The sequence below is a fragment of the Lissotriton helveticus genome, chromosome 5_1 (genome assembly GCF_964261635.1).
Source record: "Lissotriton helveticus chromosome 5_1, aLisHel1.1, whole genome shotgun sequence".
NCBI classification, from domain to species: Eukaryota; Metazoa; Chordata; class Amphibia; order Caudata; family Salamandridae; genus Lissotriton; species Lissotriton helveticus.
In genome coordinates this window covers 349,353,871-349,368,694 of record NC_136065.1, presented here as the reverse complement: position 1 = coordinate 349,368,694, position 14,824 = coordinate 349,353,871, and the positions used below count along the sequence as shown (strand labels likewise).

At 49.2% G+C, this 14,824-nt stretch overlaps 1 protein-coding gene across 1 annotated transcript in view; it reads right to left on the bottom strand.

Moving 5' to 3' along the window:
- The window catches only part of PLCH2 (phospholipase C eta 2), a 631,566-nt gene that overhangs the window by 241,275 nt on the left and 375,467 nt on the right, over nt 1-14,824 (bottom strand). The window contains exon 10 of the mRNA XM_078642469.1: nt 2,600-2,707. Coding sequence (XP_078498595.1) covers nt 2,600-2,707 — 108 coding nt within the window. The remainder of the gene's footprint in view (nt 1-2,599; nt 2,708-14,824) is intronic.

Below are 14,824 nucleotides of genomic sequence, written 5' to 3'. Positions count from 1 at the left end.
AATGTTACATGCCTGGGACCAATGAGCTGGGAGATATGCTAGAAGCAATAAATGCCGAGGTGTGAAATGCTTGCATGCAGATTGGTTGAGGTAGGGCGTGACTGGATGTAAACTCACTGAGATGTAGCATAAAGTGGGTCATCATACACACTGACAGCAAGACGTTGCAGTTCCTTTGTTCACCTTAAAAAAAGATCTGCCTCCAGGCAGCTGCATTCACTCAGTTCAAGATTCCTTTAATTATCATATGGAATAGGTCTCATTAGATGGCCTTCCTGCTGATTGCACTTTGTATCGAGTACAAGAATATTGTGGCACACTAATATTGTGGACAAAATACTGAGGGACAAACTATCGAGGGACACAATATTGAAAGGTAAGTGCACAGAGAGAAGTGTAGATTTGCTATTCTTAACTCCGCATCTAAGTACCATGAAGGTCTATATATAATCGGGGTGACATATATGTGGAGTTAAGCATAGAACATGTCTGCTTACTTACCCTTCGATATTTTGGCAATGATATTACTCCCACAATATCCTTGCCTCAATATTCAGTATCCACACTCTTCCAGCCGTACCTGTCAGTTTCGAATCTTTCACTCAGAATCTAGCACTCTGAGAAGTACTATTTCCCCAATATTTCATATACATTCCTAATTATTTTGATAGCAGGGGTGAAAGGGGACAAATATTCTTCATACTAAGCTTTCGTGGACATCCATTATGCATGATGCATGGTGCAGCGATATGTGAATAATGAATCCTCAGATTGCAATAGAATCTGAGGCCATGACGATTGTCTGCCAATTTCCTCCCGAATGCTCATGCCCTATAGGCCTTTTACGGAACTCTTTTCCACCTTTTTGTCTTTACTACCATGTACCCTGTGCTCTCCTGCACTGCATGGTCTGCAATACAGGACTCTGACATTGAGAAACGTAGACATTCCCCAACAGGTGGGGGTGCCTCTGAAGGGGTGGAAGGACTGAGGCAGTTAGAAGTCACCCACCCCCATGCGAAACTGGGCTCGCCTGATATAGAACTGCACATGCCCACCCAGACATTGGAATTAGGGAGACACTGACCCATTTGAAGAGCTTTCAACGCCTCCATGTGCGACGGACACACTCAGAGATTGTGATTTTGCATGTTCTGAGAAGAAATTGTGCATTTGCATTCCTGTGTGGGTGTAATCAAGCACTGCCTTTGCATTGCCTAACAGAAAGCTCTGTCTACTCTTTGAAAAGTCTCCAACACTCGGCAGTGTCCTCGTTTCACCTTGGAAGCTGTCAACGGTGTTGCCACTTCTAACAGTCCCTTTGAATTCTCTTTGCTAGACACACGGCTCTCTGGATGTCTCCAGGGCCGTCTTAACAGCATTATAGGCCCCCGGGCAAAGCAGTGCACCGGGCCCTGCCTGCACAACCACTCACAGGAATAAAAATGTTTAACGGAAGATTAGTGTTAAATTCTGGTCTGCATGGGGACCTTATGCTCCTGGGGCCCTGGGCAACTGCCCAGCATGCTCAAGCGTTAAGAGGGCACTGGATGTCTTTCCAGCAGAAGTGATTTCTGGCGCCACTCTGCTGGGATTACCGCGTAAGGACAAGAACTGTCTTTCCAAGCGTTAGTTGTACTAAATTTCTTCTCTTAATACATGCCAGTTTTATCACCACTTCACTTCTGATAACCCCACTTTGGCCAGACACTGAACCTTGTGCACGGTGTCCTTGTGTCCATAATCCATTGCACCCATGGTATGAAAGGCAAACCAGTGCTCCACCACTGACTGTGTTCGCTTTAAGAGCTTGAAATGCTGCTCAATAAATCCCTGATGACGTATAGATTTCTACATGCATTGCCTCCTATCGGTCTCCACCCCCACTCCCTTTGCATGTTTGACCTGTGCATCCAGCACTAACTAAAGGCCTTTCCTGGAAATGCACTAATGGCACTCTCATGTCACTATTCAATGAGATCTGTCTTTTTTCTCGAGCCATGCCCCCTACAGACAGTGAAGGGTATTACAGCCCGAAAACCCTCCAGCCTTTTTTCTGTAAGAAACAGGGCATGGAAACTGTATTCCTATATATAGTAGAGCAAAACATTTCCAATCAAGCAGCACAGTTACTGATAGACCTTCTATGCTGATAATAATGTAGTGTTTAGCATCTCTTCCTGTTCAAACTTCAGGCATACACCTCACCTGAACACCAGAGAAGTTTAATCCCAACAAGAGCCGGGATGGGCGTTATAAAAAAACAGTCTCATCCAATGGCACAGTTTTCTTCAAATGAAAACAATTGTGTTAACAGAAAGCATCGTGTGATCTTGGGAACAAACGGGACTAGGCAGATTGTTTTCCATCTTAATAGGTTGCATTGCAAATGGGTTTCTTAGCAATGTTTGCAGTGGGCTCAAGCTTCTTTTGAAGGACACCTGCTCTTGTACAAGGTCAACCCGAAATGCTCCATTCTCTCTAAAGATGTATCCGACCTTCAGAATAGGATAACGTTACATGTCCACACCATGTCACGAGAGCCCCTCGGGCCCCGCGGTGACAGCGGCGTTGCCATTGGGCGGCGTCTTCCACTTACATCTCCGTTCATCAGCTTACAGTCGTCATCAATCTCGTCGGCGCTGTCCTCATCAGACACGTCACCTTCCTCTGCGTCCTCGCTGATGTTCGCTGGAAGCTTCTTTCCCTGGAATAAAATAACGAGACGTGAGCAAAGGGCCGGTTCCAGGGAGAAAGAAGCTGAAGGTGGGTGGGTGGGGGCTGAGGGCAAGGCTCTCGGGGGTGAGGTGGAAGGCTATGAGGGTGGGCTATCGGGTGTGGTGATATGCTGTGAGGGTGGGCTCTCGGGGTGAGGTGGAATGCTTTGATGGTGAGCTCTCAGGGGTGAGGTGGAATGCTTTGATGGTGAGCTCTCAGGGGTGAGGTGGAATGCTTTGAGGGTGGGCTCTTGGGGGTGAGGTGGAATGCTTTGAGGGTGGGCACTTGGGGGTGAGGTGGAATGCTTTGAGGGTGGGCACTTGGGGGTGAGGTGGAATGCTTTGAGGGTGGGGTCCCGCGGAGAGGTGGAATGATGCTATGAGGATGGGCTCTCGGGGTGAGGTAGAATGCTATGAGGGCGGGGGTGAGGTGATATGCTATGAGGGTGGGTTCTTGGGGGTGAGGTGTAAGGCTATGAGGGTGGGCTCTCGGGGTGAGGTGGAATGCTATGAGGGTGGGCTCTCGGGGTGAGGTGGAATGCTATGAGGGCGGGGGTGAGGTGATATGCTGTGAGGGTGGGTTCTTGGGGGTGAGGTGTAAGGCTATGAGGGTGGGCTCTCGGGGTGAGGTGGAATGCTATGAGGGTGGGCTCTCGGGGTGAGGTAGAATGCTATGAGGGTGGGCTCTCGGGGGTGAGGTAGAATGCTATGAGGGTGGGCTCTCGGGGGTGAGATAGAATGCTATGAGGGTGGGCTCTCGGGGTGAGGTGGAATGCTATGAGGGTGGGCTCTCGGGGGTGAGGTGGAATGCTATGAGGGTGGGCTCTTGGGGTGAGGTGGAAGGCTATGAGGGTGGGCTCTTGGGATGAGGTGGAATGCTATGAGGGTAGGCTCTCGGGGGTGAGATACAATGCTATGAGGGTGGGCTCTCGGGGGTGAGGTAGAATGCTATGAGGGTGGGCTCTCGAGGGTGAGGTGGAATGCTATGAGGGTGGGCTCTCGGGGGTGAGGTGGAATGCTATGAGGGTGGGCTCTCAGGGGTGAGGTGGAATGCTATGAGGGTGGGCTCTCGGGGGTGAGGTGGAATGCTATGAGGGTGGGCTCTTGGGATGAGGTGGAATGCTATGAGGGTGGGCTCTTGGGATGAGGTGGAATGCTATGAGGGTGGGCTCTTGGGATGAGGTGGAATGCTATGAGGTGGAATGCTATGAGGGTGGGCTCTTGGGATGAGGTGGAATGCTATGAGGGTGGGCTCTCAGGGTGATGTGGAAGGGTATGAGGGTGGGTTCTTGGGGGTGAGGTGGAATGCCATGAGGGTGGGCTCTTGGGGTGAGGTGGAAGGCTATGAGGGTGGCCCCTCGGGTGTGAGGTGGTATGCTATAAGGGTGGCTTCCAGGGGGTGACGTGGAATGCTTTGAGCGTGGGCTCTCAGGTGTGGTGATATGCTGTGACGGTGGGCTCTTGGGGGTGAGGTGTAAGGTTATGAGGGTGGGCTCTCGGGGGTGTCGTAGAATGCTATGAGGGTTGGCTTTCAGGTGTGAGGTAGAACGCCATGAGGGTGGGCTCTCGAGGGTGAGGTGGAATGCTATGACGGTGGGCTCTCGGGGGTGAGGTAGAATGCAAGAAGGGTGGCTTCCAGGGGGTGTGGTGATATGCTGTGAGGGTGAGCTCTCGGGGGTGAGGTGGAATGCTATGAGGGTGGGCTCTCGGGGGTGAGGTGGAATGCTATGAGGGTGGGCTCTCGGGGGTGAGGTGGAATGCTATGAGGGTGGGCTCTCGGGGGTGAGGTGGAATGCTATGAGGGTGGGCTCTTGGGATGAGGTGGAATGCTATGAGGGTGGGCTCTCGGGGGTGAGGTAGAATGCTATGAGGGTGGGCTCTCGGGGGTGAGGTGGAATGCTATGAGGGTGGGCTCTCGGGGGTGAGATAGAATGCTATGAGGGTGGGCTCTCGGGGGTGAGGTGGAATGCTATGAGGGTGGGCTCTCGAGGGTGAGGTGGAATGCTATGAGGGTGGGCTCTCGGGGGTGAGGTGGAATGCTATGAGGGTGGGCTCTCGAGGGTGAGGTGGAATGCTATGAGGGTGGGCTCTCGGGGGTCAGGTGGAATGCTGTGAGGGTGAGCTCTCGGGGGTGAGGTAGAATGCTATGAGGGTGGGCTCTCGGGGGTCAGGTGGAATGCTATGAGGGTGGGCTCTCGAGGGTGAGGTGGAATGCTATGAGGGTGGGCTCTCGGGGGTCAGGTGGAATGCTATGAGGGTGGGCTCTTGGGGGTGAGGTGGAATGCTATGAGGGTGGGCTCTCGGGGGTGAGGTAAAATGCTATGAGGGTGGGCTCTCGGGGGTGAGATAGAAGGCTATGAGGGTGGGCTCTTGGGGGTGAGGTGGAATGCTATGAGTGTGGGCTCTCGGGGGTGAGGTAAAATGCTATGAGGGTGGGCTCTCGGGGGTGAGATAGAAGGCTATGAGGGTGGGCTCTTGGGGGTGAGGTGGAATGCTATGAGGGTGGGCTCTTGGGGGTGAGGTGGAATGCTATGAGGGTGGGCTCTCGGGGGTGAGGTGGTATGTTATGAGGGTGGGCTCTCGGGGTGAGGTGGAATGCTATGAGGGTGGGCTCTCGGGGGTGAGATAGAAGGCTATGAGGGTGGGCTCTTGGGGGTGAGGTGGAATGCTATGAGGGTGGGCTCTTGGGGGTGAGGTGGTATGTTATGAGGGTGGGCTCTCGGGGGTGAGGTGGTATGTTATGAGGGTGGGCTCTCGGGGTGAGGTGGAATGCTATGAGGGCGGGGGTGAGGTGATATGCTATGAGGGTGGGTTCTTGGGGGTGAGGTGTAAGGCTATGAGGGTGGGCTCTCGGGGTGAGGTAGAATGCTATGAGGGCGGGGGTGAGGTGATATGCTATGAGGGTGGGTTCTTGGGGGTGAGGTGTAAGGCTATGAGGATGGGCTCTCGGGGTGAGGTAGAATGCTATGAGGGTGGGCTCTCGGGGGTGAGATAGAATGCTATGAGGGTGGGCTCTCGGGGGTGAGGTAGAAAGCTATGAGGGTGGGCTCTCGGGGTGAGGTAGAATGCTATGAGGATGGGCTCTCGGGGTGAGGTAGAATGCTATGAGGGCGGGGGTGAGGTGGTATGCTATGAGGGTGGGTTCTTGGGGGTGAGGTGTAAGGCTATGAGGGTGGGCTCTCGGGGGTGAGATAGAATGCTATGAGGGTGGGCTCTCGGGGGTGAGGTGGAATGCTATGAGGGTGGGCTCTCGGGGGTGAGGTAGAATGCTGTGAGGGTGAGCTCTCGAGGTTAGGTAGAATGCTATGAGGGTGGGCTCTCGGGGGTGAGGTAGAATGCTATGAGGGTGGGCTCTCGGGGGTGAGGTGGAATGCTATGAGGGTGGGCTCTCGGGGGTGAGGTAGAATGCTATGAGGGTGGGCTCTCGGGGGTGAGGTAGAATGCTATGAGGGTGGGCTCTCGGGGGTGAGGTAGAATGCTATGAGGGTGGGCTCTCGGGGTGAGGTAGAATGCTATGAGGGTGGGCTCTCGGGGGTGAGGTGGAATGCTATGAGGGTGGGCTCTCGGGGTGAGGTGGAATGCTATGAGGGTGGGCTCTTGGGGTGAGGTGGAAGGCTATGAGGGTGGGCTCTCGGGGTGAGGTGGAATGCTATGAGGGTGGGCTCTCGGGGGTGAGGTGGAATTCTATGAGGGTGGGCTTTCAGGTGTGAGATAGAATGATATGAGGGTGGGCTCTTGGGGTGAGGTGGAAGGCTATGAGGGTGGGCTCTCGGGGTGAGGTGGAATGCTATGAGGGTGGGCTCTCGGGTGTGAGGTGGAATGCTATGAGGGTGGGCTCTCGGGTGTGAGATAGAATGCTATGAGGGTGGGCTCTTGGGGTGAGGTGGAAGGCTATGAGAGTGGGCTCTCGGGGTGAGGTGGAATGCTATGAGGGTGGGCTCTCGGGGGTGAGGTGGAATGCTATGAGGGTGGGCTCTCGGGGTGAGGTGGAAGGCTATGAGGGTGGGCTCTCGGGGTGAGGTGGAATGCTATGAGGGTGGGCTCTCGGGTGTGAGGTGGAATGCTATGAGGGTGGGCTTTCAGGTGTGAGATAGAATGCTATGAGGGTGGGCTCTTGGGGTGAGGTGGAAGGCTATGAGGGTGGGCTCTCGGGGTGAGGTGGAATGCTATGAGGGTGGGCTCTCGGGTGTGAGGTGGAATGCTATGAGGGTGGGCTTTCAGGTGTGAGATAGAATGCTATGAGGGTGGGCTCTTGGGGTGAGGTGGAAGGCTATGAGGGTGGCCTCTCGGGTGTGAGGTGGTATGCTATAAGGGTGGCTTCCAGGGGGTGACGTGGAATGCTATAAGGGTGGGCTCTCGGGGTGTGGTGGTATGCTGTGAGGGTGAAGTCATAAGTGTGAGGTTAAGTGTTGTGGGCTGCGTTAGCAGAAGAAAGGCGGGGTGAGGGTGTGGTAAGCTGGATATATAGGAGAGCGTCCTACAGAAGGGTGTGGGTGTGGTAGGGTGAGGTGGAAGGGTGTGCATCTGTTGTAAGAATGTGGGTGATAAAGATGGAGGTTAAGTTGTATTGAGTATACTTAGGAGATAAAAGATGATGTGGAGGTCTTAGGGGATAGGTAGGAGAGTGTCGTGCACAAGGGCGGGGATGCCAAGTGAGGTAGAATGATGTGAATTGTAAGGTTGAGTGGTACGAGCGTTTGCTTATAGGGAGAGTGGTTGTGTTGGGTTGGATGTGTGTGTCTGAGTCAGAAGAGGTGAGTTGGGAAGGGTGGAGGAGCATGCTGTGGAGGGTGTGTGGGTGCTGGAGGTATGAAAATGTTGTGAAGACGGCATATGGGGTGTGATAATGATGGGCTTGTGTGTTTTGGGTTGTAGTCCGTACGCGGTGGGGTGGTTGTGTCGTATGCTGGATAGATCGGGAAGCATATTGCAGAAGGTTAGGGATGTGATAAGTTGAGGTGGAATAATATCAAAGTGGGGTATGGCAGGTGATGAGGATGTATTGGGTGGCATGGGCGAGTTCCTTGGAGAGTATGGTGAGGTGGCGAGGCAAGAACATGGGATAGGTAATGGTGTGTGTGGGTGATATGGAGGCCTAAATAGGTGGGAAGGGGGGAGAGTTAGGTGGAAGAGCGTATTGCAGAAATATGACAATATATGTAGTGGAACAGTGTGATGGTGATGTAAAGTGGGTTAACAACTGTGGAGCTGGCTGGGGAGAGGGTGTGGTTAGATCAGAAGAGGTGGGGGTGGGGAGGGAGGTGTGAGAGACATGTGGAGGAAAGTGCAACACTGGGTAGGAATCAGTGAGGGTGAATCGAGACAAGGTGAGGTGCTGCAGTAGCGGGCACCAAGGAGACATATCCTTTAGAAAAGAACAGGAAGTCCTTAGCACAACAGTCAACCTTCAACTGGATGCCTCCCATAAATCAGCAACTGTGTGGCAGGCCCCAGAGAGATCCACCCTGCGTTTCAATAAGATTTCTATTAAATTTGAAATGTTTTTACAAGTCCATATGAATAATGGAAAATGCCTGTATCAGTGATGAATGGCTATGCATGCTCCTTCATGTCACAGTTTCCGGCCTTACATCTATAAAGCTGCATTAGATCAGGGACCTCGCTTCTGAAGGAGGAAAAGGCAAAAGGGGCAGGCGAGAAGAATATATGCAGACTCATTCCATAACCTCAAACTCACCTACCCTTAGGCCCTCATTACGAGTGCCCAGAGATATACATATATACAGGTTATAAATAAATCCAGAGCGTGGGAAAATTTGGGCCATTACAAGTGGAATGACAAAGGTCCACTTCTCATTTTTTGGACGTTCCGGTGATGCAATGTTTTACAAGGACATGTAAAGCCACTTTATGTGGCTTTTCATGTCCTTGTAAATGTGTGCCCCTTTCACACAGAACACTGCGTGAAAGCATGGGTGCTGCTGTGGGTGTTCCCTAGCAACACCCATGGAATCTAACACATTCCCAGTTTGACCGGATCTCGTAAACCGGAAAATGAGTCAGATTCTAACACCACCCCAGGGGAAGAGTTAGGGAGGCGCAACAAGGAGAAATGGTTTAATTTCTCCTTGTTTTTTCAATTTTTCCATATCTGCTGCATTCTGCAGAACACATAGAAAGAGGGCATTGCCTGAATTGATTGCACTTGTGCAGGAAGGTGTTCCTTCCTGCACAAAATCAATCAGCCCCGCAACGCAGGCACCCTTGCACCATGATGCAAGGATGCCTGCATTGGCACATGGCAGCACATTGTGCCCCAGCGCAAGGGAAAAGGACACAAATGTATCCGTATCACAGAGATACGGTGCATTCCTGCCCTTTTGTTTTGACGTAGGGCAGTGGAGCAAGATTCCATACTTCGGTGAAGCGAAGTGGCAGGCGTGTACTGTCCAGGGTTGAGTGCATGAAGGGTGCTGCCCTACACTACACTGATGACCTTCAGTTGATATTTAACATCAACACGTCTGTATCATCTGTATCCAGCTTCCAATCTACTATGAACTTCATCAGGGACTGGATGAATATCAACCAACTTAAGTTAAACCCAGACAAAATGGAGCTGAACCTTACAGGTGGCCGGGACAATCCCTGGAATTCAAAGTTTTGGCCATTGCCACTAGGAAGTCACCCACTTCCAGTCAGCTCGGTAAAAAGTCTAGGAATTATCATCAGCCATGACTTAACCATGAAGGCTCATCTTTGGCCAGCCTAAACATCGACGTATGAGTCCATTGCTGAAAAGCCTTCATTGGCTCCCTTTACTCCAACGCTGTCTGTTTAAGCTGGGCTGTATCATCTACAAAGCCCTCTCTCAGGACGCGGGCCCGTTTTCATTGCCTCCAATATTCAAAGGTACACCTGCTCCTGCGACCTTCGATCCTCAAATAAATACTTGCTGGTCTCCCATTCTTTTAAACATAAAAAACATGGAGGTCTAGATACACGACCTTAGCCCCCCAGTTTTGGAACTCTCTTCCCTTAGATCCGAGTTCCGCTGAACCTTACACTAAGTTCAGGAAATTACTTAAGACCTGGCTATTCACCCAGGCACACATTTGAAAATCCACTCTCTATTTTGCAACTGCTGCCGTCCTCTCTTAGCGCCAAGAAACCGCCTGATGTATGTGCGCTCTATAAATCATGTTTAACATAACATAACATAACACCAAAACCCAATAAATGAGGCCCTACATTTTTACACGCTCCTTGCATGTCCCTAGTAATGTGGTAGTAAATGCACCAAGTGCCAGTAAATTAATGCTACTAGTAGGCCGGCAGCACTTTTTGAGTCACCCACTAAAGTAGCTCTTTTAAACATGTCTCCGGTCTGCCATTGCAGCTGTATGCAGCGTTAAACCGTTCCATGCTACCTCGCTAGTGCTGCGCACGTCCGTTGGCTGACGCAGCCCTACCCACTGATTAAAACTTCCACACCGAGGTGGAATTCGCGCCGCGGTTAAGGAGTTAAACTGCCATTTCGAGCTGGCGAAATAACCCTTTTGCGAGGCCTAAACCTTCCTTTCTAATACATATAAGTCACCCATAGGGTAGACCCTGAACAGCCCACAGAGCAGTGTGCAGTGCATTTAAAAAATTGGGCATTTGCTTTAAATTTGTACATGTTCTGGTAGTGAAATACTCCTAAATTCGTTTTTCACTACTGCAAGGTTGACCTTTCCCATAGGCTAACATTGAAGTTAACTTATTCCATTTAATAAGCTATAATTTCCAATTGGCATCAGGTAGGCAGGTCACGTTTGGTGTCTAAAGAATTATAATCAAAAGCTTACTTTAAAGGTAAATTCAGATCTTTAATCACAATTCTGAAAATGCCACTTTTAGAAAGATGGCATTTACTTGTCCTATGAAACAAAACGATCGGGGGGTCCAAGGGCAAGTTTAACGACCTCCACAAAGTACATGCCTCAATCAATGTAACTTATACCACCAAAAGTACCTGAAGGTCAAAATCTATCTGTCACTCAACTGTTAGCCCAACACCAACACCCTACATGAGATAGCGTAGTGGAAACAAACAAAATAATATAACTAGGTGAAAAAAAGGGGGGAGCTCAAGAGCAGAGGGAAATAGTCCCATCAGAGGCCACACTGTACCGCCCTCTTTCGCATCATTTGGGTGCCCCTTTGCTCAGGAGGCAGAAAAAATGGTCTTAGCAGTATCACTACGACCAGATGTAAATGTGCACAAGGTACAGTAGAAAAGAAGGTTATCATAAAATAGGTGTGCCTCCTGAAAAAGCAGTGTAAAGATATATGAGAAGTGAAAATCTAAAATTGAATAAACTGAGTAGATATCAGTAATTTATTATCATCTCCCAGTTTCCCAAGTCTAAAAACAAAGTGAAAGACACAGATTTAACATAATATCTGTGGTTAGTAGTGGTCAACATGTTTCAGCATATCGGCGAAATATTTTCAATGCATTCTTCAGGACCCGTTGTTATTTAACTACTGCTTTTCAATGTGAGAATTAAAAGATATCACCTGCAAGGTTCAGGTTGTTCGCTCAATCACACACTACCACCGCACCATGTTGGAACGCCCACAGGAGTGACATGTAAAAACAAGTGACAAATTGACAATATTATGTCATTTCCGAATCTAAGGTGTCTCTATTAATGCATAAACATCCTTAGTATGTAAATCAAAATACTAATAAGAGTATATTGGTTATAACCACTCACCCATTAGTTGTGGTTATTGCACCTCACCCCACCTGGCTGCAGCTCAGGTTTAGGAGGAGCACCGCTCTAAATCAGACTAAACCACTTCTGATTTAGAGCGGTGCTCCTCCTAAACCTGAGCTGCAGCCAGGTGGGGTGAGGCGCAATAACCACAACTAATGGGTGAGTGGTTATAACCAATATACTCTTATTAGTATTTTGATTTACATACTAAGGATGTTTATGCATTGATAGAGACACCTTAGATTCGGAAATGACATAATATTGTTAATTTGTTACTTGTTTTTACATGTCACTCCTGTGGGCGTTCCAACATGGTGCGGTGGTAGTGTGAGGTTGAGCGAACAACCTGAACCTTGCAGGTGATATCTTTTAATTCTCACATTGAAAAGCAGTAGTTAAATAACAACGGGTCCTGAAGAATGCATTGAAATTATTTCGCCGATATGCTGAAACATGTTGACCACTACTAACCACAGATATTATGTTAAATCTGTGTCTTTCACTTTGTTTTTAGACTTGGGAAACTGGGAGATGATAATAAATTACTGATATCTACTCAGTTTATTCAATTTTAGATTTTCACTTCTCATATATCTTTACACTGCTTTTTCAGTAGGCACACCTATTTTATGATAACCTTCTTTTCTACTGTACCTTGTGCACATTTACATCTGGTCGTAGTGATACTGCTAAGACCATTTTTTCTGCCTCCTGAGCAAAGGGGCACCCAAATGATGCGAAAGAGGGCGGTACAGTGTGGCCTCTGATGGGAATATTTCCCTCTGCTCTTGAGCTCCCCCCTTTTTTTCACCTAGTTATATTATTTTGTTTGTTTCCACTACACTATCTCATGTAGGGTGTTGGTGTTGGGCTAACAGTTGAGTGACAGATAGATTTTGACCTTCAGGTACTTTTGGTGGTATAATTTACTTGTCCTAACCATTTGGCGCTGAGTCACATGACTAGTTATAGCTAGTAGTTAATCTTTGCGTATTGCTCTCAGACAGTGAGACAAAGGGAAGGTAGGTGTTGGCTAGATTGGTCACTTTGAGTTAATGAGGGGGTGGAGCTGTCACCTAACTCATTGCACATCTCAAAGGCTCTGTCTGGGCACTCTCACAAAGGGGTTTGATAATACTCTATTGTAACCACAAACAATCTGGGGCCACAGCAAGGAGGCAGGAAATTTCAAGCACCTCAGTGGGGGAGAGGTTGGTGGAAACCTCTAGAAGGTTCCTCTACTTCATAGTCGGCATCAGGTGTAAATATTGGAACCCTAGACAACTCTTCGATACACTTATGAACCTGTGCACTCTGCCACGAAGAAGGATTTCTGTGCTGCTGAAATGACTGCTACTCTGCTGGTCTTCCACTTTAAAGGAATGCTGCCCTGCTGTGCTGCCCTCTTGTCTGGGTGAGAAGGATTGGACCTGAATTTCTGAACCAGGGTCCCAGAGTGACCCTAAGGGGTAGTTGGCTGGCCTCCTGATAAGAAGCCTCAGTAACAAAGCTGGTTTACAGCAACCTTGAACCCAGCACTTGGCTTGGACTCTGCCATCTGTGAGTCCTGCCCTCCCAAGTGGTGTCATCTCAGTCCTGGACCCTTGGAAGTGGGCCTGAAGGAGCTCTGCCCGCCCATCTCAGAATCCAGCAGAACTGACGCACCTCATCTGTGGCGCAGCACATCTCCTGCAGTACTAGCACATCACCCCTTCTGCTCGACGCATTGCCTCTGGAACCGATGAATCGCCTCTGCTGTGCGGGCTTCCCCAACGCAAAGACTTCGCATCGTCATTGGAGCTGACACATCTCCACTCAAGCACATCACCTCGCCCAGTGCAGCCCACTGGAACACCTGTTGCGCTATGCATCTCCATGGAAGGACATTGAATCACACATCGCAGCTCCCCAAAACCACCACTAGGTGATGCATCTCCTCGTCTGGATCTTGCATCACCTCTGCTGCATGACGCATCCTCAACACGGGCCTCTGCACCTCTTTGCAACCAGGATTCAGGTACTGTGTTCAGCAGGCTAGAGTGGATCCCTGCAGCCGGCCCACCCTCCTTCGCGGTCAGCATGAACTTGTTACTTTGTACCAGTCTGGTGCAACCAGATAACTAGAGTCGGTGGTTTGTACCTTTTGATGCTATTTTCCCTTAAATCTTTAAAATTGCATATCTCTGGTTCTACTGATTTTTAATTTTTTGTCATTCTCGTTTTGATTTATTTATTGAAATGTACTACATTTTTCTAAATTGGTGTTGGCTTTTTCTTGTGTTGTGTTTTCACTTTATTACTGTTTGTGTTCTGCATGAATAATTTACACATTGCCTCAAAGTTAAGCGTGACTGCTCTGCGCCAAGCTACCAGAAGGTTGAGCACAGGTTAATTTGGGGTTTGCTTGTGACTTCACCCTGACAAGGATTGTGGTTGCTGTTTGAGTAGGGTTTCACCCCTCTTAACCAGTAACCCGATTTCCTACAAGTTCCCTAAATGAAATAAATTCAGTTCATCACCTGCCACAGGCCACCACATGGAGTATCTCAACAGGGCAGATTTGAGCCAGCTTCAATTGTTTTCATGTTTAAATTCTCTCTTACAGACAGCTCTCTCTCTGGGGGGACGTTCTGCTTTGGCGCGCAGCCTTACTGCTGTGAGTGCTTGAATCCTGCCCACAACCAACCCCTGCTTCCTCCCGCCAGCCCCTCTAGGGCACGCACAGAAGAAAACCAACTGTCAGCCTTCACAATAGATGCTTCCATAGCCGCCTCCAGTGGCTTGTAAGAGAGTCAGTTTTAGAAATGAAACCTGACAACATCCGAGGAGAGGGCAAAGAGGAGAGAGCAGCTAAACCAGCGGGGTGTGCCGACATCCGTCTCCAGTGGTATGCTTTATGCTTGGCCCTTCAAAAGACACAATAACAAGACTTGAGGTTTGTGGCACCGCTCAGATTTTCAGGTTTCACCCCAACCCGTCTCTAAAACCATTTAACAAAGTAGCAACTCCATTTGAAATATCAAGCTTTTGCAAGGAAAAATCACATAGAAAATTCTCTCTTTTAGCATTGATTGACTTGAAGGAGTTGCCCACATTTTATGTATAAAATGCATTTTTTAGGTTAAGGTTTTTATGAAGACATTACTATGTTGCAAAAGTAACGTGTGATAGGTTGAGACACAGATGTGTATAGCAATAATGGTCCTTTTACAAACACCTGAAATCTAATATTTAACCCTAATCAGTTGATGGGAAATCACCATGTAAAAGTGATAGCCCAGGATTAGATGCATTGGACTTCAGCAACATGGAACAGTCTAGTACCCCTTAAAATGGATACGCTAGCGAACACTTACATTATCAGCTGTGAGGATCTAG